Source organism: Syngnathus scovelli, chromosome 11 (assembly GCF_024217435.2).
Source record: "Syngnathus scovelli strain Florida chromosome 11, RoL_Ssco_1.2, whole genome shotgun sequence".
NCBI lineage: Eukaryota > Metazoa > Chordata > Actinopteri > Syngnathiformes > Syngnathidae > Syngnathus > Syngnathus scovelli.
Window position 1 is genome coordinate 12,988,806 of NC_090857.1, and position 25,195 is coordinate 13,014,000.

Genomic DNA, 25,195 nt, shown 5'->3' on the forward strand with positions numbered 1-25,195 from the left:
TCCAACAAGGTGCTGCGAAAGACACGTGAAACATGAAGTGGCCAACAACCGAACTGGACTCCTTGCTGAGGCGTTACCAAACTTGGTGGGGCTTGGGTCAAAGTGGATGGAAGCTTGCTTGGCACTGAGTTTGCAGAACTGAGGAGTTTTGATAATATGGGAATAATGTGTAGAATAGATTTGGATAATACAGATATACTAAAATGGTAGAAAACAAGCAGTGGGATCAGATATTTTGGCTCGTCAAACTTAAGGAGTTGAAATTTAGTCATGTAAATTTTTAAAATTGGGAATAGGACATTTGGAACCAACTGAATTCAGTCAAAAGGGGGCTAGGTTGCTCAATGTACCTAATCAATACAATAGTTATTAGTTAATTACACCTCAGTGGAAATTATGTTGTCAGAGAGTTGTGTCCATTAAAAGGAGAGTTAAAAGGGCCGTAAGAACTTTTGACCTTTAAATTAACTATGCATAGAAGGCGACAGTTAACAAAATGATGAAGTAAAACATCAGACAAAGTAAAGAGCCAGAGGAATTAGTCTGATTATTCTTTCCTAGCTTTTTGATGATGTCAAGTGGCATGGTGGTACAAGATGGTGTAAAATTGGGTCTCGAATTTGGCCCAGGCACATTGGCTATCCCAAAACATGTAGTAGTTCCAAAATTTCATCAGGAGATGGTGTTAAAGCTTGACATAGGGGTGACCTGATGGAAACTAGCAAATCTAATAAATTAAATTGTGAGCAATTGGGAGGACACGACCTGTTCAAACACGTAGCAACACACAATTTTGGAATATGAGTTTGCTATGCCATAATTTTAAGATGTAACAGCTTGAGCAATATCAATATATATATGTTTAAGTTAGAAGAACCCATTATTATGGTTAAGTATGATTATGTGTTAAGATTGATCTTTACTGGACAAGATATATGTTATTAATGTTGCAATGTTTTGTCCAATCTGTATTTAACATTGGTGTTCCATTCATACCTGAATGTATTAAGTTGAGAGGAGACATCAAGGGCTAATAGTGAAAGAATGAGCAAAACAGCTGCATCCGGTGGCGGAGTACAGTCATGCGCAGTGGTTGCTGCTTTAAGCAAGGTTGCCAAGACAACCAGTGGTTGCAGGCTGGCCTAGACAGGGATCAGCTAAGGAACATTCTCGAAGCTTCCAGAAACTTCCAGAAAGGCCACCTCACGTGCCGATGAGGTAATTCCGATGAGGTAATGCCAGAAGCCTATAAATATTTTGTCCTGACACAGAGCGGGGCGTTTTTTCCTAGTCAGGGCAATGGCCGTGACGCTGCCCAGTGTAAAGAAAGCCGTTTAGACAAAGATGGATTTTTCATTCTTTTTGAGATTGAACCAAAATCTACTAAGATGAATTTCCAGAGTCTTCAAATTGGACTTTGTCAAATTTTAAGCTTCGAGGAAGGCAGAGGAGACAGCCGCTTCGGGCAGAAAGGGGAAGGTGCCAATGTTACGGCGTTGGCTAAGCTCCTCGTGGCCAGACCTTTCCTCCTTTTTAAACAGAATTCTGATTTTGGAACAAAGGAGAGCCGATCACTCGACTTGTTCAACCAAATAGGATTTTAGACCTTCTGTCTCCTCTTTTGTTCTGAGACGGGTGAGTGTTGTTTTGTTCGACTTGTAATTCTTTTTCTTGCTTATTCATTAAATTTCTTCTTAATCCTTAATTCGGTTATCGATTATTTCATGTTAACTATGTGGAGCATGGTTTTATATGCAGCAATTAGAACTTTAAAATTTCTTTATTTCCCTATCATGGTCATTCTTTAAATCCGTTCAATTCTTTTTGAAGTGAAGACAGCTTTAATCCTTAACATCAGGAATTGTCAGATCTGGTTCGGAGTAGTTATCTTGAGCTCAGTTAGGGCGAGTGCGCTCTAGTAAATCAACGAATCCCTTCGGTCTTACCAAAGACAGATACATTTATCCGAACGATAACAAATGCTTCAAATCAAAAATGGGGATGGAGCCGCTGGTAAAAAGGGCGCGGTCATCTTGATTCCGGGCTTTAAGTGGTTACTCTGCACCGGTTTCAGAGTGATTTTAAAGGGATTGGCGTCCTAAAAAGAATAAATTAACTCTGTCTGAATTGATATCTTAGAGGCGGTTAGAGTCGGAGGAATCTTTCCCCGCCCCGACCTGGAAACTCTCGTCTCCCTATGAGGGCTGCGTTACAGCAGCAGGGTCGAAGGGGAGTTTAACCCTTTAAACAGAGGGTCGGGTCACTTACGGTCGATAAGTGCGGATTTGTCAATGAGAATAATTGATTAGGATATAATTATTTTGAAGGCATCTGATGCTGCATGCAACATACTTAGCCTCTCGAGTAGAAATATTTATTTATAATTTTATGGAAACTTGGATTGAAAGATTTAACTGGCGAGACTGTTCAAACGGGTAGAATTAATTTTAGGATTCAATGTTTGCTTGCGGCGGCTCGGTCGGGCACTGGGTAGCACGTCCGCCTCACAGTTAGGAGGGTGCGGGTTCGATTCCACCTCCGGCCCTCCCTGTGTGGAGTTTGCATGTTCTCCCTGGGCCCGCGTGGGTTTTCTCCGGGCATTCCGGTTTCCTCCCACATCCCAAAGACATGCTTGGTAGGCCGATTGAAGACTCCAAATTGTCCCTAGGTGTGAGTGCGAGTGCGAATGGTTGTTTGTCTCTGTGTGCCCTGCGATTGGCTGGCAACCGGTTCAGGGTGTCCCCCGCCTACTGCCTGATGACGGCTGGGATAGGCTCCAGCACACCCGGGACCCCCGTGGGGACTAAGCGGTTCAGAAAATGGAAGGACGGATGTTTGCTTGCTCACTTACATACTAAATTTGCTTGTTGTGGGATGAGAGCTGAGCTGTAAAGGTGAATGAATGGGCGCTCGTGTGAGTGTGTAAGTGTGTGCGTGCGTGCGCAATATGATTGGCCAAGATAGTTTGAAGTTGAGGTGATGTCATCACGATAGAGGATAAAACTCCTTTCACCTGAAAGTATAGTAGAGATTGGAATACCTATGATTTGATAACTTATCACCATTGACGACAAAATGGTTCAATAGAGAAGGCCCGTTTCAGTCCTATGACCGGACACGACTGGATCAGCTAGTCCAGCTAAGATCAGTATGATACTGTGCTGGCACACTTTGTTGGTCCCTTTTGATCCCTGATGACACAATTTAACACATTGTGTGAATGTGTCAAAGGGGGGAGAGTGAGTGTAAATGAGTAAGTAGAATCAATTTGTAAATTGTGAGATTCAATGTCTTTTCAAATGTACTTGTTTTTGAAGCATCAACAGGGCATGTAAGAATTCAACATACAGTGATGGAAGGAGCAGAAGAAGGATCTCGAAAGGAAGGGAGTGAACGAGAGGCAACAACCTGGAATGGATTGCGTGGTGACAATTTAGGGATGATAAGGTTTAACAGTACACAGACAGGCACGCCCGGACTGACCATAGGGAGAACCAGGAGTATTCCCGAAGTGCCTGCTGGCCTGGGTCTCTCTGTTTTTGTTTTTGTTTTTTTTAACTCAGCGGCGCGCCGATCAGAAAGACAGGCCAGGCCACTTAGGCCACTCAGGCCAGGAGCATGTGAGGAGGGAATGACGATTGGTTTACATCAGTTAACACCCGCCGCCACAGTTCGTATCAACCACACTGAGCGCGTGTGGAGGAAGGGCTGTGTTATGTATGTCAGGTGCCGGCTGCTGTGGTGTGTGTAGGTAGTGAGTGGTGCAAGTGACTATAATGGACTTTGAATGTGGTAAAAAGAAGAGGGAAGGCGGTGCAGAGAGGGGCGAAAAAAGATAGGCGCTGGAGGAGGACGCGGCCAAATGCAGAAAAGTTACAGATTTATTTAACCCCACACACACACACACACACACACACACGGTGCCATTAAAAACTGTGTATGCCCGCGCGTGTATGCATGCCAGTTTGCATGTGTTGTGTGCATATGTGCCGTTGCCAAGTAGTAAGGCTGTCCTTCTGTTGATTTATTGTTAGATTTAGTTCTTGTTGGTTTTGTAAGTTGAACAGTCATTTGTTCTTCTTTCTTACATGCACATTCCTCTAAACCAGTGGTTCTTAACCTTGCTGCACCAAGCCCCACCAGTTTCATATGTGCATTCACCGAACCCCTCTTTAGCAAAAAAAATCCATCCATCCATTTTCTGAACCGCTTAGTCCCCACGGGGGTCGCGGGCGTGCTGGAGCCTATCCCAGCCGTCATCGGGCAGTAGGCGGGGGACACCCTGAACCGGTTGCCAGCCAATCGCAGGGCACACAGAGACAAAGAATCATTCGCACTCGCACTCACACCTAGGGACAATTTGGAGTGATCAATCGGCCTACCAAGCATGTTTTTGGGATGTGGGAGGAAACCGGAGTGCCCGGAGAAAACCCACGCGGGCTCGGGGAGAACATGCAAACTCCGCACAGGGAGGGCCGGAGGTGAAATCGAACCCGCACCCTCCTAACTGTGAGGCGGACGTGCTACCCAGTGCGCCACCGAGCCGCCCAGCAAAAAAAATAATAATCAAATTCAAGACACAGATGTTTTTTACTGGTGCGCAAAATGAGCCGTGCATGATCATCACCTTGTTTAAAGAACAAAACCAACACAATACATGAACTCACAACAAATTATATACCTGCAAATAAGTGTGCCTTTGCCAGACCAGTTTAGATATGCGTTATCACGAATTTACACGATAAATCAGGTGTGTTCGGACATCCGCAGTGGAGGCTCTGCCAAACCCCTGAGACCAACTCACCCAGGTTAAGAACTACTGCTCTAAACTTTGTAACTGGCCCTGGCTAAATTAATATTAAAATATATGCTATATTTGGCCGCTCGGTAGCGCACTGGTTAGCACGACCGCCTCACAGTTAGGAGGGTGCGGGTTCGATTCCACCTCCGGCCCTCGCTGCGTGGAGTTTGCATGTTCTCCCCGGGCCTGCGTGGGTTTTCTCCGGGCACTCCGGTTTCCTCCCATATTCCAAAAACATGCTTGGTAGGCCGATTGAGCACTCCAAATTGTTCGTCTCTGTGTGCCCTGCGATTGGCTGGCAATCAGTTCAGGATGTCCCCCGCCACTGCCCGATGACAGCTGGGATAGGTTCCAGCACGCCCGCGACCCCTGTGGGGACAAGCGGTACAGAAAATGGATGGATGGATGGATTTCTATGTTTCCTATGCAAAGGTGGAAATATTGCCAGTTTTGGTGCTTCAGACAGTGGGCCCAGTACTAGCTCAGAGCAGCTGACACAGCTGAGTCTTGGAAATGTCCAGGACTAAAAATATCCAGGGTGAGTATTGTTGTGACTATTATGCTTATATTAGAGTGCATATTTGTTTTGAATCAGTCAAAAACATACTATTGTGTGTGCATGTGTGTCCGCACAAATGCATTTTGTTTGTGCCCATGCAATTAAGTGTGGGTGTGAACATCCATGTGTGGGCAAGGCCGGGGTGACCTGGTTACATAACTGACTCCTGGCCTGAAAAAAACTCCCAGTCCGGCCCTGCAGACAGGTGATGTCTTGGATGATGACGCTAAACAGTTGTGTGAGAGAGGCCTCGGCAAAGGAGCTTTTGTGGCAAAGCAGCCGGGCGTACCTGCGCGGGCGCTGTGGTCCTGCTCCCACGTGAAGCCGCTGGTCCCCAGCGACACGCTGTAGCCGCAGCCACTGTACGAGTCAGAGAAGGTGCAGCCGCCTGCCGGGCACAAAAGCAACATACGGGTCACAACGACAAAAGGCGCGCACACGCTCAGATGGCGAAGCGATTGCAAGTGGGGCTTTTCAAAAGAAAATGAAGACGGGGCACGCAACAGCAGCGGCGAGTGCTGTTTTTGCTTTGCGGCCTTCAAATTAACATTTCAAACTGGAGCAATGGGGTAAATTCACGCTTTCCAATTCAGGCTTGGAACCAGCTGCGGTTTTCAAATCCAGTCCGTGTTTTAAATCGCTCCGCAAACACAGCTAGGTTGGTCTTTCAAACTTGCACTCGGTTCGAGTTCAAAACAAGGTCGGCTAGCAACTCAAGGGGCTTTCGAGCCTTGCTTCCATTTTGCATCCTAAATGGTTTTCAGGATAGGCTCAGGCGAGCTTTTGGCTTTCAAGCCACAACTCCAGGTTGCGCTTGTGCCTGCAGCGGCCATTTGCGCCGGCAAAGTGGCAACACGACGACGGGGCTTCATTCCGCTACTTTTGTGCCGCATTTTCCGTGACATTAGCATTCGCCGCAAGCGAAAGCCACAGCCCCCTTCTTGGCTGCCTCCCGCTCCCACGCGCGCTGCGCTAATTAGCCGTATGCTCTGACACACAGCGTTTAATTTGCATGGATTTATTTGTGGAATCAATTAGCTGCGGCCAGCTTTTACGCTTTGTCACCGGCGGCGCTTGTCGCATGGACGCTCGGCGAGGCTTTGTTTGAGTGGCCCTCGCACGTTAAGGCCGTTTTCCAATGACGCTTGCCTAGTGGCATTCGGAGGTCTCCTTTTCAAAATTTGACAGTATTTTTTAAATTCCAACCCCCACTTCATGTATAAAGCTACGGTTAGGGTTTCAAGCAATGATTCAAGTTTCCTAATGAAACGAGGGAAGTGGCTTTGTGAGCTATACGAGGGCTTTCGAATGAATTAGCTTTGCAAACGAGGCTGAGGACAGAAACCCAGATGACGGTTTCAAACATCGGTCAGGGAGTGGAGTTATGGGTCCAAGCTTCTGGGTATAACGGTAGGGGTTTTCAGACGGGTTAGGGGTAGGCTTTGGAAAAAGGCTCTGAAGCTGGCGGCAGCAGGATTTCGAATGAGGGCCAGGCTTTTGCACTTGGGTTCAAGTTGTGTTTTGAAATGCCGAACCCAAGGTATGGTTTCAAATATGCAGCAATTTAGAATTTCAAACAATGCTTTGAGCTACAATCAGGGTTTGGTGAGTTGCACTGGTTTTGCATTCAGCTTTCAAGATAGGACTAGGTGTAGTGTCAAACTCATTTTTTTCGCGGGCCGCATAGTAGTCATAGCTTCTTTTGGAGGGCCATTATGTCAACCCAAATAAATGTATGAGCACCTTGTATTATATACGGTAAAAGCTACAAAACAAACAGACAAATAACTCATTTTCAAATCAGACGAGTAAAAACTGGTCAAATATTTAAAAAGAAAAAGAGAGATATTATTAAAAGTGAAGACAATTTGCAATTCTAGTAATGACACACGAATTTGATGCACAATTTGTCTTCGCGGGCCACATAAAATCATGTGGCGGGCTGTATCTGGGCCCCAGGCCTTGAGTTTGACACCTGTGGACTAGAGTTTCAAACAAAGGCAAGGAAGGGCTTGCCTTTAGGCTTCCAAAGCGGGTTCACATTCGAGCTTCCGATCCTAATTCGGAATGGGTCTGTCTTCCAAATTTGGAATAGGGTTTCCCCAGCCGCTCTGCTCAAAACAAGATGCGGCTTGATGCTGCTTCGAAGTGGTCGCAACGAATTGGGCGAGGCGTCGTCGCCACCACCCTCATCCCCTGAGCAAGCAAACAAATCAAAGTTGGGCGGAGCAAACAATAGCACCATCAAAATTTCATACAGAGCAGCTGAGCTGGGGCACACTCGCGCTTTTGAATAACGCGGGGCCGCTCCTGCGGGGAGGGCCCTTGCCACGGCGCAGTCAAGACATTGTCCGTCAGTGAGCAGATGCCGCCTACTTGACGAAGGCGCACGGGGTCACCATGACGCTGTCTAAGTGAGCGCTAACGAGAGTCTTTAGAGGGCCCGGCTGCCGGCGGGCGTCCCGTCCCGTCCCTTCACGTCTTGTCTCGTCCCGGCCGCTCAATGTTAAATCGTCGGCTTTGCTTTTGCGACTCGCTGCTCGTGTCGCCACGCGTTAGTGCGAGTTTATGAGAAGGCCGCCAATAGCTGCGCAGCCGCCTCGGGGTGGCAGCGTTCATCCTGAGTACTATGGAATGCGCGTGCTCGCATGCCAGCCAGCCAGTGAGCCAGTAAGCCAGCTCGTTTGCCTGAGTGACTTCCAAACGGACTCTGACGTCCAACAATTCAGAAGATTCCAAACAAACCTTGAAAGCCGCCCCTGGCGACAGAATATTAGCAAGTGCCTAAATGGACCAAAGGGCAAGCCAAACTTGTGGGAATTGTATTCCAAATGAAGGTGAGAAATGCTGCGAAAATACACCCAACATGAACTAACGTGCCCCGAGAACATTGCCCCCCCCCCAAAAAAAGTCACATGGCCTACATGCCAACGTTTTCCTCATCGCATCCCAGCTGCTTTTAGATTAAACACACACCTCATCACACTCGCCCCGAGAGGGCCTGTGTGCGTGCGTGCGTGCGTGCGTGCGTGCGTGCGTGCGTGCGTGCGTGCGTGCGTGCGTGCGTGCGTGCGTGCGTGCGAGAGACGGCAAGGACAGTCCTGACCACCGGCGTCTTTTGGAGTGTTTTTTTTTTATGGTGATACTTTCAGACGGGTGAGTGCACCTTTCATCGCTGAACACGTTTACTTCTCTGTGTGCGTGTGTTAGCACGCTTGCTGCGGGCTAACCCTTTGGTGACTTCGGAGCCAAACAGCCACCCTCCCACGTTTGTTTTGATCACGCAAAATGTCCAGTGGCTCCACTTTTTCTTTAGATAGCACAAGGTTGGGCCACTGCACGGTGCGGACACTCGATGCTACGGCCGAGTAAGAACACTCCCATGTCAACTCCCGTAGCCCTCCGCCTAATCGAGAGAGAGAGAGAGAGAGAGAGAGAGAGAGAGAGAGAGAGAGAGAGAGAGAGAGAGAGAGAGAGAGAGAGAGAGAGAGAGAGAGAGAGAGAGAGAGAGAGAGAGAGAGAGAGAGAGAGAGAGAGAGAGAGAGAGAGCGAGAGAGAGAGCGAGAGCGAGAGCGAGAGAGAGAGAAAGAGAGAGAGAAAGAGAAAGAGAAAGAGAAAGAGAAAGAGAAAGAGAAAGAGAAAGAGAAAGAGAAAGAGAGAGACGGGAGGAAGCCTACGTGGCAGCCATGTTGGTAGGGTCAAAGTTCCCGTCAAAGAAAGTGGAAATTGCGTCTTGACTGATCTTGTCCACACTATCAATATGGGACATTGGGGGGTGCCAAACAATCTTGACCTGACAAAAAAACTTTTTCTCCTTACCCTTCCGATCCAGAGCAGCGCACATGCATAGGCGGCTCGATGTGCCAGCAAGTTTGCTATCAGGCATCCTCCTTTCCTTCCACACTTGACACAAGGATGTCTTTTGCCTTGCCTTCTTTTTCTCAGCAGCTGTGCGGCGGACCGAGCAAGAGCCGGGGGGCGGCAGGGAGGCTCATTGATTGACAGGCGGTCTCCGGCGAGGTGCCGTCCAGCGTAACACGCGGGCCTGGCCGTTATCTCCTCGACAGACTCGGACAGCTGGCCTCGAAACCTCGACTCGTAAAAGCCTGAGGTTACGTTGACTTGCTTCTGTTTGTCTTAGCATGCAAGCTAGACAACGTTAAGAGCGCTTCAGTCAACATGAAAGGAAAAGCTCCCTTCGTTTGGCTCTTGCTATGGCTGTTTTGGACGACGGGCCTAATCCAGGTTGAAAAAGCAAAGCCAACTTTAAAGTCTAAAGGTGTTTGATAGGCAAGGCCTCGTTTTAATTTGGGATTTGTATGATTTGAAACCTTGATCCAAGCTTTAAAGGACACCCCAGGGGCTTAGTTGAAGGCCTGACCCCGTCACAAAAGCCAGACCCAAACACTGATCGAGCTTTTACCACCTTAATTCCCTGTCTAGAAAGCCGGACCTTTGTTTAAAACCCTAACCCAACCTTGAAAACCTAGTCTGACATTGTCAACCTTGAACCTAAACTGCGACTGCAAACCTTGACCTAAAACAAGAAGCCACATTTCATTCCAAAACCCTAATTTCAAATCCGCTTGCCTTGCCTTTGTTGGGGACTCAAACCTATCATATGGGGCCACATTTTCCAGGATGGCACCATGAAACTGAGTCTGCAAACTGAATCAATCACTGAAAACTCAATTTTAAACATTATGGGGTTTTTTTGTAACTCTAACTCAGGTTTGAAACCATGATCCTTGCTGAGAGATTTTTATAACTCCTCCTTTTCACCCAGATGGGGAGCCATCTGGGTGAAGAGGAGGAGTTAAATGACTCGGGACTAAATATTCCGCTCGTGCGCGTCGGCCGGCGTCCGTGGAAAAACGAGCTGGCGTATTCGTGCAGCTGTTTTCACCCTCATTAGTTACTTAGCAGCCAAGCGTGCTAACGTGCTAACGAGGGTGCCCGCCTGTCTGTTTACGCTTCGTTTGATATGTAAACGACTTTGGAGTGTCCGAGGAAATCAAATCCTGGTTAGAGCCTGTATTGCACTGGGTCTGTTTTCGCTTCATTTTCCATCAAAACGAGTCAAGTGTCTCTGTGAAAACTTCCACATTAGCGCATGCTAACACCATTAGCATACAATCGTTCGTTGCCGACGTCCTATCTCGAAACAAATGTGTTCAGTTTGTCCACATGATCCACATTTGTTTTTACATTTTTTATCCAAATTTGTGGTCATTTGGGGCAGCATTTGTTTGAACTTTCTCAGGAGCTCATCTGTGTTAAAGGGCATCTGTGAACCAAAATGGCCAACTTCCTAGTTCAGTTTTTGTGCATGGCTCCTCAAGATCTGTGCACGCACTTCGGGTTGTGATGAATAGGTTTTGCAAATTTTGTGCCTATCGGTGAGACAAGCACGTGTGTGTGTGTGTGTGTGTGTGTGTGTGTGTGTGTGTGTGTGTGTGTGTGTGTGTGTGTGTGTGTGTGTGTGTGTGTGTGTGTGTGTGTGTGTGTGTGTGTGTGCGTGCGCGCGCGTGTGCGTGTGTGTGTGTGTGCGTGTTTTAAGCAAAGGTTAATAGTACCTCAAGAGGGTTAGACAATAAGCCTTGTTACCTTCCCAGGAGTGCCTCCACGGTCACATGCACACGCACACGCGCACACACTGGAGTGTGCGATTGGCAGCATAGCGGGCCACTTCATTAGCATCCAAGGCTAACGTTGGCGCGAACGCTGCCAAACAGTCACCAGGGTCATTGTTCTTTCTCCCTTCCTTCCTGCCTTCCTATTTTCCTACCTTCTTTCTTTCTTTTCTCCCTTCCTTGCATTTTTCCTTTCTTTGGCAATGGGTTTCGCGTTGACGACTACAATGCACTTTACGTACGTTCATGCTGATACTAAACTAATTCAATTTTGATTGGCTTTGTGACTTGTAAGTTTTGGGAGATACGGGTCATCATTGGTCCAAATGTTTGCCCTGACTCGTAAGCGCAAACTTGAGATACGCACGCTTGATGGTGCAGCCAACTCAAGTCTCGATAATAAGTAAACGTTTGAGGCTATTGTTCAATTTGTCGAGATCAATCGATGTTAATGCTAACGCTAATGTTAAGACTTGATTTGAATTTATGCTCACTGCTGCAAAGGCATTTTTCAAAATGTAAAGGGATTGAAATAATCTCAATTCATTGTAAAATGCTCATGATAATTGGAGATTTTTCTCATCCAACTTGAAAGGTCGAAATGTGTCAAAGTTGGTACATGAAATCGATCTAACCTCCACTCTAATGCAATGTCATTTTTGTGAGGGTTTTGAAGCAGCCCGGTTGCCCAGCGCGTCCACTCGACACCATTCCCTTAATAATTGGGACTCGACTGATCACTTTGCGAGCGCGCAAGCACTTTTTTTTTTTTCGATCCAAAAACGACCGAAAAAAATCGACCTCGACTTATACACCGAGTCATAAAATTTAACTTCGTATTCATCGCTTCAAATGTGATGGTAACCAAGGCCGTTTGTCATGCATCTCATTGTGCGTTGCACTTAGAAAATTTGAACCGGGCGGCGTGCGCGAGTGCGCGGCCCGCTGGAAGTCGAATGAGGCTCAGCGATCTCCTCCGCGGTGCTTATAAAGTTTTCAAATAATTTGGGGAATGTGAGGCTTCCTTTCTCTCCCTTCCTTCCTTCCTTCCTTCCTTCCTTCCTTCCTTCCTTCCTTCCTTCCTTCCTGGCCTTCTCCACCTCCTTTGCTGGCCGTCACGAAGACAACATACGGTGTCAAACAAATCTTCCTCAGTGCAATTTCACCCCTAAAGATGGGAGCTTCCCCGAGGTGCCTCCTCGAGGTCAACTCTGACCGGACATGTCATCGCAGGATCATGCAAAACGCCACGATACACTTTCTGGGTAGGACTCCACACGCTACCCACAAAGCCAGACCAAAGGAAAGGCAGACTCATCTGCTTTCCAAGTCTCCCCCCCCACACACACACACACACATGGATGACAGATTTTAATTCATCTTAAGAAGCAATATGCTTTCAAAGCGGGTCTCCGTACCCCGTGCACGCCAACACACACACACACACAAACAAACTGACCCTTTGTAAGGGAAAAACGTCAACGCAACATTAAATGTTTCCACCCCCCAAAAAAATAAAACACAAAACGAAGCTGTTTATTTTATCTTCCATTTTCTGCCATGAGCTGAACTCAGATGTCTGTGAATACGAAAAGTCGATTTGTCTCAAATATCTCATTTGCGTCAGTGAGCACTGCTGGTTTGACCCAACAAAGTTTCAAGTGTTTTGTGCTTTACTCAAGAAACGCAATTGAATATTGTGAATAAAAGCAGTCGGTTGTCACACAACAATCACTTTATAACATTTCCAAGACGAGAAACGTCGAAGAACAAGACGACGTGCTGGGGCGGGAAATTTGATGGGTTACTACTGCCCCCTGACGACACAAAATAAGTTTGTTGCAGATGCAACAACTCGTCCAAAGCTCCGAAAACAGGGAGCCTTGCCTGCACGCGCGTAAACACACGTACACGCGTGCATACACGCATGCACAAACAAACAAAAAAACAAAACAAACAAACAAACTATCCGCACCAATTCAAGTAGACTGATATTGCTCTCATTTTGTACCAGATGAAATGAACGCCTAGCAAATGGGGGGGGGGGGGGGGGGGGGGGTGCTGCAGGCGTCTCGTGAAAACGTGGGCCGAATACCAAGCAGAAGGTGTCAGGAAAAACAACCACAAAGTTTGCAGACGGACAGATAGAAATTGGTAAAAGCACGGACAGATGGACAGAGATCGAGAGAGAGAGAGAGAGAGAGAGAGAGAGAGAGAGAGCGAAATTGAGAGCAATTGTCAGAAAAGCTAAGATAATTGACTGGGTGACAATTCGTAGCGGCATTTCCAAATATCAAAATCCTAATGATAATTATGATGATGTAGTCATGACTTCACCTGGGAAAAACTGCGCGCCAGTAAGTTCCAAAGGCATCAAGCAGACGAAAAGTAGGCACCAAATCAGCACGTGATTGCCCGCGTCCATCTCTTCTTTTTCTTATTTAGCCTTCGTTTTGGATCCTTTCATTCGTGTAACTTGCTTCACATGCTCGCGACTCCTCGCTTTTGTACTCCCCACCACCGCCCAAAAAAAAAAAAAAAAAAGAATAAACAGAAAAAAACAAAATCCGCTGGAAATCCAAGGGATGGATTTGGATGTCACATTTGCATCAAAGGTGAAAGTGGCGCAGAGAACGATGTGTTTGCGCGCCAATTGACTGGCTGCCTGCTGAGTGACTGACTGACTGCCTGAGTGGGTTTGGTTGGTCTGACTGCTAGAGGAGGCGACGGCTGCTCGCGTACCTCTGGTGCCCAGCGCGCTCGCGTTCGCTGGTCGCGCGCGGAGGAAAGATAAGCTGATAGATTCCACCGCGCACGGTTTCAAAATAAGAGCGCAATTTCAAAACACCTTGGAATGAGGAGGGAAGCGAGGAAGGGATAGAGGAAGGAAGAAAGGAAGTACGGAGGCAAGTACATAAGGAAGGAAGGAAGGAAGGAAGGAAGGAAGGAAGGAAGGAAGGAAGGAAGGAAGGAAGGAAGGAAGGAAGGAAGGAAGGAAGGAAGGAAGGAAGGAAGGAAGGAAAATAGGAAGGAAGGAAGAAAGGAAGAAAGGAAGGAAGGAAAATAGGAAGGACAGAAAAAAAGGAGTCAGCTGAGTAATTTTCAAGCCTGAGCCTTGCTTGTAATCCCTTTTCAGCCTTAAAGCCTAATTGAGCAGCCTAATGGGAGAGCTAAGTGTTGACTCTTGTCCCCAAAGTTTCATTTGCAAACCCAAAGTGGAAATGCTTGTTGCGTCGTTTGGAAGCCCAATTCAAACATATGCATGCACAGCCTCATTTGAAATGTTTACTGGCCCTCAAGTCAAACAAGAACTCATCACCCGGAAACAAAAAGCCCCCATGGCCCCCCAATCTCAAAGTGACCGCAGGACGAAAACAAAGACGGAGTGTCAATGACGCCATGGTGATGCTTTTGGAGTCTCCCTAGCAACCAGTTTTGTCCCGGCAGCGACAACGCACGTGTCCTTGGTCTGCCCGCTCGCACGTCTCTCTGCACCGTGCCGTCTACTCAAGGTCAGCATCGGGACGGAGCAGCCGCCAAAGACGCCGGAGCTCGCCTCGCTGTCGAGTAATCACAAAAACAACAAACGCTACCGAGCAGCAACGGGCGAAAACATCCAAGAGGTCACACAATAACGTCGCGCATGAGGACAAATGGATACCTTGGCAGCTTTTGTGTGAGCGTGAGTGTGCGCGTCAGCTCTGTTCTCAATGTTTTTCATTGTTGATATTGGGGGGTGGAGGGGGTCAAGGACAAATCCTGAAGTCTTCTGAGATCCTTTCAGATACTTGTGAAAGGCTTGATACTCGGCAGGCAAACACGCATGTGCAATGATCAACATGGCCCACACACACGTCTCAAAGTCAGCTCCATTAGTGAGGACAAACGCCCCGTCATGATGGCGACACCTTACAAGTCTGCGTGAGTCAAAGTCGTTTTCATCGCGGGCCAAAATGTCGCTATGATTTCCCTCACGGGGCCATTAGGACTGTCAAGTCAAGTTTATTTATATAGCCCTAAATCACAAGCAAGTCTCAAAGGGCTTCACATGTACAAAATTGGACAATTACTCTCAAACATCCCCTGATCTTTAACTCCCCTGTGGGCAAGGAAAATCTCAGAAAACCCGTTGGGGGAAAAATGAGAAACCTTGAGAAGAGACCACAGATGGGAGGATCCCCCTTCCAGGATGATCAGGCTGAAACGAATGCAGAGAGGGCACATAAAACACATAATACATATAAAACAATCCAAAGAAAAAGTGTATGTCCAATTCAAAGTGAAGAGCTGCAGGAGGTGCCCTCAATTGTCCTGGCAGTGTCTTTGAGGGTGGTAATCCGCTGCAGTTCTCTCATTCCAATTGGTCCACGAAAAATCCAAACAGCCGTTATCAGTTTGGGTGTCACCTAACCCCCTCCGCAGCCGGGGGGAAGCAAAAATACAAACTCCAGCCGAATCAGCCACCACAGGTTCATTAAAGGCCATGGCACAAAAATGTGTGTTTACTCGTGTCTTAAATGTTTCTACTGAGGTAGCAGTTCTGATATCTATTGGTAGGGCATTCTAAAGCTCTGGAGCCCGAATAGAAAATGCTCTAGACCAGACATGGATGGGCAAACTACGGCCCGCGGGCCACGTCTGGCCCGCCAAACCTGAATAAATTGTATTATTAATTTTTGGAGGGGGTCATTTTCCCTGCAATTACTATGTTTCCCCAGTAGATGGGGAAGCGCTCGCCCGCGCATTTACTTCCGGGAGCCGTGTCAGAAAGCTTGGTGCACACTCACAAGTGCGTGTGCGTACTCAGTAGTACGGACGCGGCGCACTCCGCGCTCTATTTCATCTATCAGTGCCGAATTTCGAGCGTAGGCTGTGACGTCAGTATTCCCGTAATTCGCGCGCTGAGCTTTCAGATACAGTTTTACACTAATGCCACCCACAACCCTTCCCCTGGAATCCTTCCATTAAAATGAGTGGCCCGAAGAAAAGAAAGGTGGACACTGAGTGCCAAATGTCAAAAAAGAGTAGACAATTTGGCTCGACCTACTACGTGTGTGAGAAGACGTTCAGCCACATGAACGTCAACAAAGCCAGTCACAGATCTAGGTTAACGGACCGACACCTCGGCTCTTAAGAATTACCACAACAAATTTTACTCCAGACTATGATGAACTAGTAAAAAAGCGAAACCAACAATACTATTGATTTCTTTATTACTTTATTCAGATGTATTCTTTCACTGATTCTTCAAGATGATGAATTTGGTCAGAATGTTTGCCGTTGGATGTGATTTCGCCTCATTAGATAAACATATTTCATAAATCTGACCTGCAGGCGCTGAAGTGATGGAAAATGTTATTCATCATAACAGTGTCGTATTTAATAAGAATCACTGATAGTAGTTTTTTGGTGAAGTATTTTTTAATGCTGGTAATAAATGCATTTGTTTTCAAAAAGTTTTTTTTAATATCCATGCTTTAGTATCTACTAAAAGTAAAAACCTTTTATGCAATGACCTTTACATGTCATTTATATTACTTCACACAAACACTACATCAATCTGGTTCGGCCCCCCCGGTCAAAATTTAGAACCCAATTCGGCCCGCAAGTCAAAAAGTTTGCCCACCCCTGCTCTAGAGCCTGCAGACTTCTTTTTGGCCCTCGGGGTCACTAAAGGACTAGCGTTTTGCGAGTGGAGGTTATGGGACGGAACGTAAGGAACAACTAGGTCGACGAGATACGAAGGTGCTAAGTAATCCAGTGATTTATAGGTTAATAGAAGAACCTTCAAGTCACATCTTATATGGACCGGGAGCCAATGTAAGTTGACTAATATTGTAATTTTAATAAAACTAATAATGTGATCAAATTTTCTCGTCCGTGTGAGCAGTCTCGCCGCAACATTTTGTACTAACTGTAGACTTTTAATACTGGATTTAGGAGGAACAGAGACTAATGCGTTACAGTAGTCAAGGCACGACATAATAAACACATGTATAATAGTTTCCGGATCACAAGTCAAAAGAAACGGACAAATCTTAGCAATATTACGGTGGTGAAAAACCCCAATTCTAGTTATGTTCTTAATGTGTTTTTTAAAGGAGAGCATTTGGTCAAATATAACCCTGAGATTAGTTACAGTATTACTATGAGTGATAGTACATTTATCCATATTTGTCACGTGCCGTGGCAGAGCACACTCGGCCGGCAACTTAACCCAGCCCCACCCCTCTCGTTACCGTAATGTCTATCACCTGCTCCCTGCGTTTGAGCCAGCGGCGCCGGACCCGTGGCCGCCATTGGGCCCCACCCCAGCGTCTCGTTGTCTCATGCATTTAAACCCTGCCCGTGTGTTCCTCCTTGTCGGTGTCTACTGTTGTTTTCTGTTCCTGTCTGCGCCTTGTGTTCCTGTCGTCCAGTTCCCCCCCGGTCTTGTCTGGAGGCTCACGGTCAGGTTCTGTTCCGTGTCCGAGTGGACTTCCGTTTGCCTGTCTGCTGGCCGTGAGTCTCTATCCCGCCTGTGTCTGTGTTCGTCCACTTGCCTTCAATAAACCCTGGTCCAAGCTGCATTTGGTCGCCTAGCTCCAATAATTTCCTCACAGAAGACATGGATTACTTCAGTGAGCAGCGCCTCGACCAACCTCCTCCACCAGCTCCCGTCCACGACGCCGGATCCACGTCCATCGCCGGAGTTTGAGCCAGCGGCACCGGACCCGTGTCCGCCATCGGGCCCCACCCCAGCGTCGCCAGACCCGCGGCCGTCGCCGGACCCGCAGCCAACACCGGAATTCGTGCCAGCAACGCCTGACCCGCGGCCATCACCGGACTTTGCGCCCGCTGCGCCTGACCCCGCTCCCGCTGCTGCGGCGCGTTGTGGCTCCTGCCGCTGCGCACAGCGCTGACACTGCGAATGCCGCCGATTGCAGCTCCGTCTCCCGAATGCCGCTGATTGCGGTTTTGACTCCCTGAATGCCGCCGATTGCGGTTTTGACTTCCTGCATGCCGCCGATTGCGGCGGGGACTTCCTGCATGCCACTGATTGCGGCGCGGACTTCCTGCATGCCGCCGATTGCGGCGGGTACTTTCTGCATGCCGCCGATTGCGGCGGGGACTTCCTCCATGCCGCCGATTGCGGCGGGGACTTCCTGCATGTCGCCAATAGCGGCGTAGACTTCCTGCATGTTGCTGATTGCGGCGTGGACTCTCCGAATGCCGCCGAGGGCGGTTCTGTTCCCCCATGTGCTGCGGAGTGCTGGTTTGGACTTTGCCATAGAGTCTATGGCATAGACCTATCAGGGGTTGTTGGGACTGGTGCGCCTCCGCTCTCCCCACCGCGCGCGTACACCATGTGGGGGTTTGGTTTTGGGACGTCGAGAGCCGTCCCTTGAGGGGGCGGTACTGTCACGTGCCGTGCCAGAGCACACTCGGCTGGCAACTCAACCCAGTCACACCCCTCTCGTTACCATAATGTCTGTCACCTGCTCCGTCTCGTTGTCTCATGTATTTAAACCCTGCCCGTGTGTTCCTCCTTGTCGGTTTCTACTGTTGTTTTCGGTTCCTGTCCGCGCTTTGTGTTCCTGTCGTCCATTTGAGAGCATATTTTATTATTAGAACATTAAATCATTGTTTCAAACATGTAAATAATACATTAATAGTATAAATAACATACAGAAAACTTTGTATAAATATTGAAAATATAAATATTCTACATGTGTGCGTGAAACATGTTAACAAGAGATACTGGGCAGGCTAACAAGTTAGCGGAAAGATGCTGATTCGCCATCGTGCTAACACGCGAAAACGGACCTCTAAATTTAAACGAACATTTGGAGCAATACTACATTGTCCGAAAGGTTAGACACAAGTGATCATTTTCTCTTGTTAGGAGACCCGCTTACATCGTCAATGACTCCTGTACCACTGTAATCAACATATGTCCCCGAACGTAAAACAGGAAGTGGTATCGCCTGAAAACGGCCTTCAAAATAAATCAACCTACCTCAAATCAAAGCGTGGCTGAATAACATAAATAACATGGAGAATTCTTAACACATACTGTAAATATGTTTTTAGAACAACTTTTAGAAATATAATTTTTTTATAACAAGTGTACATACTATAAATATGTTTTTAGAAGTCTTTTATTATTATAACAGATTTTCTATAACAAGGTACAGCACTAAAAATGATTTTAGAACCTTATTATAACAATTTTTTTATAAAAAGGTACAAGTGTACGCACTGCAATTGTGTGGGCACTCCTTGCCTTCTGCTGGCGTGTGGGCAAGTTTTGTGCCATAATTCCTCAATTTAGAAGTTTTATTTTGACTTAAATTTTTTTTTTTGTTTGGTAAAAAAACTCGATGTAGTGAAACCGCGATAAATGAACCGCGATGTGGCGAGGGATTACTGTATATATAGACCTAAAATAGATGACAAATTTAAATCCATTAAATATGAAATATTAAACCATAAACCAGCTGTAGGTTGTAAAAATAATGACCAGAGGTTGCATTGCTTTGTTTTAAACGACCATTGATGCGGGTGAAGTGTGGTTATTTCTGTAACCTGATCATAACGTCTATATTAGGTCTATGTGTAGTGAAGGAATGGGGTTGAAATACAAAAAGTCCTGCCTAGCTACAAAAACAGATATGCTCAAACCTCATTGAATAAAGTACATAAGCAGACAAGTATATTCACATATTAAATCAATTAAAGAAACATTTCAAGCATATGATTATACCTGCTCACCAAACAAATAAAGAAGACATAACTAGACATTTTTATATATGGTTATGACATAGTTTTTTATAACTTCATGATCTGATATGTAGTTTTTGTGCACTTTGAAATAACAAATGTTTGTTGATATATTGCCTGAATAGCATAACGACCCTTAAAGAACTGTTTAATGCATGCCTGATGTTATTCCAATTCACGGACACGGCCCAAGGTGTCTAAGAATGTTTTGTACTTGGTTATATCTTATGTTTTTATTAATGCTTGATGATGTCGTATTTTGCCTAATGCTAGACGCCAGCCTTGGATTACCATTGAATGTTCTGGACAGAAAGAAAATTTTTTGACTAATAATGAAAACTACGGTCGGAAGCATAATTAAACTAAGAATGTGATAAACAAACAAATGCATGGTAAGTGGTAAGTAAGAACTTTGCATAGTCAGGGAACATTAACGAATTGATGATGTCACACACAAAACTTCACATAAGTCCGTACAGAACGACAAAAGTGGAAGGATGATGAATGGACGAGGTGCGACAGTGTATGTGCAAGAATGGAAGAGAATGTTTACAGGAAGGTCACTTGGAGATAAAACCAGCAGGTGCCAGAGGGAGACAGCCAAGAACCCGGCCAAAGATGATCAACAAGGCCGAAAGACTATAGGAAAACAGCCCCCACACACATCGAATTGCCCATAATCAGCACCCAACCCCACGAAACCAGCTCTCACCGAACCAGCACCCACTCCCATGGAATCAAACTCTCCTGCAAACTTGCCCCACCCAAAAGACTCATCACCCATCAAACCCGGCCCACATTGCAACTGAATATAAGCTGACCAAAGAACCTTGAACGTTGCCTTTTCTGAATGGAGACTTTCTGCTTTTGAGCATGGTCGCACGAAAGGCCCAGCGCTGTATTGTACTTTCCTGAAATCAGAGCTTTCATAACAAGAATTGTGATTGAACTCAACCAACCTGTGGGAGTCTAATTTTGTTTCGGTGTCTTGGTCTTTTCCTAAAACTGAAAAAGAAAATGAACACGCAGTGAGTAAATTGGATAACGGATGATTGGCTCTGGCTTTTGCCGTGAGGCACGGACAGCGCACTTCCTAAATGGTGAACCAAATCCAATAGTAGACCTAATTGAGACATCTATTTTAGACGTATTTTTTAGGTCTATAGACTAACCTAAAATAGATGGCTAATTTAGGTCTACACATAGACCTAAAATAGACAACAAAATTAAATCCTCAAATATGAAATATTAAACCCAAAACCATTCTGTAAGTTGTATACATAATGTACAGAAGTTGTGTTGCTTTGTTTTAAACAACCATTGATCCGTGTGAAGTGTGGTTATTTCTGTGACCTGATTTTAGGTCTATGGAATAACCTAAACTAGACGACAAAATTAAATCCATCAAATATGATCATATTAAACCCAAAACAAGTTGTGTTGCTTTGTTTTAAACAACCATTGATCCGTGTAAAGTGTCATTGGGGCTATGGAATAACCTAAAATATACGACAAAATTTAATTCATCCATCATTCTGAACCGCTTAGTCCCCACGGGGGTCGCGGGTGTGCTGGAGCCTATCCCAGCCGTCATCGGGCAGTAGGCGAGGTACACCCTGAACCGGTTGCCAGCCAATCGCAGGGCACACAGAGACAAACAACCACTCGCACTCAAGTCAAGTCAAGTCAAGTCAAGTTTATTTGTATAGCCCTAAATCACAAACAGTCTCAAAGGGCTTCAATTATTCTCAAAGCATCCCCTGATCATAAGCTCCCAAAAGGGCAAGGAAAAACTCAAAAAAACCCTGCCAGGGGAAAATGAGAAACCTTGAGAAGGGACCACAGATGGAAGGATCCCCCTTTCAGGATCACCAGGTTGTAATGGATGCAGAGAGTGCACAAGTAATACATAATATGAAAATCAATGAAAAAAATGGATGTCGGAGGTGCCCTCGATTGTCCTGGCAGTGTCTTCAAGGGGGTTGAGCTGCAGTTCCTTCATCTTGAATTGGTCCCCGAGAATCCAGCTAGCCGCTATCAGCTTTTGAGCCACCTAACCCCCTCCCCAGCCGGGGTGGGCAGAGAGAACAAAACAAACTCCGGCCAAATCGGCCATCACAAGTTAGTTAAAGGCCATCTCATAGAAATGTGTCTTTAAACGTGTCTTAAATGTTTCTACTGAGGCAGTAGTTCTAATATCCATTGGTAGGGCATTCCAAAGCTCTGGAGCCCGAATAGAGAATGCTCTAGACCCTGCAGACATTTTCTTGGCCCTCGGTATAACTAAAAGACTAGCGTTTTGCGAACGAAGGTTACGAGATGGAACATAAGGAACGACTAGGTCGACGAGATATGAAGGCGCTAAGCCATGCAGTGATTTATAGGTTAGTAGAAGAACCTTGAAGTCACATCTTAAATGGACCGGGAGCCAATGTAATTTGGCTAATATTGGGGTAATGTGATCAAATTTTCTTGACCGTGAGAGCAGCCTCGCAGCGGCATTTTGCACTAACTGTAGACTTTTGATACTGGACTTAGGAAGACCAGAGAATAATACATTACAGTAGTCCAGGCGCGACGTGACGAACGCATGTATAATAGTTTCCGCATCCCCGGTCGAGAGGATAGGACGAATCTTAGCAATATTACGAAGGTGAAAAAATGCAATCCTGGTTATATTCTTAATGTGTTTTTGAAAGGAGAGCGTTTGGTCAAATATTACCCCGAGATTAGTTACCGTATCACTCTGAGTGATAGTACGGTTATCTATAGTTATAGTGGTTTCCTTAAATAAGTGTTGATAACGAGTAGAACCAATTATCAACATCTCAGTTTTATCTGGGTTAAGACGAAGGAAGTTGAGAGACATCCATTGCTTGATCTCCGCTAGGCACGCCTCGAGATTAAAACAGTTCCGTGGATCTGTCATCGATAACGGCATATATAATTGGGTGTCATCCGCGTAGCATTGAAAGCAAATATTATATTTACGTATTATGTCCCCAAGCGGAATCATATAAATATTAAATAAAATCGGTCCGAGTACCGATCCCTGTGGGACACCACACGTAATAGTATAAAGCTCAGAGGACGTATTACCATGGACCACTCGGTGCGTCCTGCCTGATAGATAGGAATTGAACCAGCTTAGTGCTGACCCTGAGATACCAACACAACTTTTAAGACGCCCTAATAAAATATCGAAGTCTACAGTGTCAAAGGCAGCACTAAGATCGAGTAGTAACAATACAGACGACGTATTTGAATCCATAGCTATGAGGAGATCATTAGTCACTTTAGCAAGTGCTGTCTCTGTAGAATGATTAGCTCTAAAACCAGACTGAAAAGAGTCATATCGATTATTAGCGACCATGTAATCAATAAGCTGCTGCGCTACTACTTTTTCGAGAAGTTTTGCTATGAATGGGAGGTTTGAAACTGGCCTATAATTACTGAGACAGTCCGGGTCAAGATTTGCTCGCTTAAGTAGTGGTTTAATAATAGCCGTTTTAAAGGCTGTTGGCACTATCCCAGAGGAAACAGACAGATTGATTATATTTAAGATGGACGGTCCTAAAATTGGAAATAATTCTTTAAGTAGTTTGGCTGGAAGCGGGTCGAGTAAACATGTTGTTTGTTTAGCCGTACTAACCAATTTTGTAAGCATTTTAAGGGACACGCTTTTAAAATTTGAGAGGGTTATTGCATGATCCCCAGCGCTAGTAACCGGCGGAGCGATTGGCATGGTCTTCTTGATCTCGTCCCTAATGGACTCAATCTTTTGAGCAAAAAATTTCATAAACTCGTCAGCTGAGTGGAAGGAGCTATCGGGGGTCGGCTGGCGCAGAGTTAGCTTTGCCACTGTATCAAATAGGTATTTAGGATTGTTTTTATTAAGATTAATGACTTGCGAAAAATAACGAGTTTTTGCTAAAATAAGCGCATCCTTATATTTCAGGAGGCTGTCCTTCCATGCCTGATGGAAAACCTCAAGTTTGGTTAAACGCCATCTGCGCTCATGCTTTCTACATAATTGTTTAAACGTACGTGTTTCATCTGTGAACCACGGAGTTGGCCATCTACGGCGAGTTTTCAGACGTAGCGGTGCCACAGAGTCGATGGCTTTTAATAATGTCGCATTGAATTCATTTGTAAGATTATCGATAGAGCCGCTGTATGCGGGAAACATGGCGGTTGCCGGCGACAGTAACTCAGATAGCGCAGTTGCAGTCATGGAGTTAAAATTACGGCTGCTATAATTCTGATTGCTCTCTTGTCTTTGACAAGGAACTAAAATTTCAAATTTTATTAAGAAATGATCAGACAGAACAGTAGTGTATGGCAGTACTGCTATATTTGAGGTTGCTAGTCCCCGGGATAATACCAGATCTAAGGTATTTCCATTCTCATGCGTTGCTGCCTGTCCAGCTTGCGTAAAACCAAACGTATCGATTAAAGTTTGAAATGCCAAAGTCAGTGGTTCTGACGGTGAATTCATGTGGATGTTGAAATCACCCATGATAACTATATTATCTGCATTTGTCACTAGATCAGCCACAAATTCTGAAAATTCATCCAGGAAGCCAGAGTAAGCCCCGGGTGGGCGGTAAATAACAACAAGATAGAATGACGGTAACGCAGTGGATCGCACAATGAGAACTTCAAATGTTTTAAATACGTGAATTGAGCGAGGCCTAAATCTAAGCTCAGAATTTGAGATGAGGGCGACACCCCCACCCTTTTTTCGAGGACGTGCCACATGCGAGCTCACAAAATTTGGAGGCGAGGCCTCGTTAAGTGGCAGCAGTTCATTAGGTTTTAACCAGGTCGCGCAAAGACCCCACTCACACCTAGGAACAATTTGGAGTCTTCAATCGGCCTACCAAGCATGTCTTTGGGATGTGGGAGGAAACCGGAGTGCCCGGAGAAAGCCCACGCGAGCCCGGGGAGAACATGCAAACTCCACGCAGGGAGGGCCGGAGGTGGAATCGAACCCACACCCTCATAACTGTGAGGCGGACGTGCTACCCAGTGCCCCACCGTGCCGCCAAAGTGTAATCCATCAAATATAAAATATTAAACCCAAAACCATTCTGTAAGTTGTATAAATAATGTAAAAAAGTTGTAATGCTTTGTTTTAAAGAACCATTGATCAGTGTGAAGTGTTGTTATTTCTGTAACCTGAAGGAATGGGGTCGAAATAAAAAAAAAAAGGCATGCCTAGCAAAAACATCCATCCATCCATTTTCTGAACCGCTTAGTCCCCACGGGGGTCGCAGGCGTGCTGGAGCCTATCCCAGCCGTCATCAGGCAGTAGGCGGGGGACACCCTGAACCGGTTGCCAGCCAATCGCAGGGCACACAGAGACAAACAACCATTCGCACTCGCACTCACACCTAGGGACAATTTGGAGTCTTCAATCGGCAGCGGGTCTGCGAG

General features: G+C 46.0%; 1 protein-coding gene across 13 annotated transcripts in view; it reads right to left on the minus strand.

Annotated features, from left to right (window-relative positions):
* Positions 1-13,754, minus strand: part of ptprt (protein tyrosine phosphatase receptor type T) — a 126,012-nt gene extending 112,258 nt beyond the window's left edge. For 10 of the 13 annotated variants that reach the window (XM_049734239.2, XM_049734238.2, XM_049734240.2 and 7 more), the window contains exons 1-2: positions 13,331-13,753; positions 5,650-5,748 (exon numbers count right to left, since the gene is read on the minus strand). In XM_049734239.2, coding sequence (XP_049590196.1) covers positions 5,650-5,748; positions 13,331-13,418 — 187 coding nt within the window. In that variant the 5' untranslated portion in view covers positions 13,419-13,753. Of the gene's footprint in view, positions 1-5,649; positions 5,749-13,330 lie in introns of all 13 variants that reach the window. The other 3 variants (XR_007484675.1, XR_007484674.2, XM_068652463.1) reach the window with 1 other exon arrangement.
* Between the last annotated feature and the right edge of the window lie 11,441 nt (positions 13,755-25,195).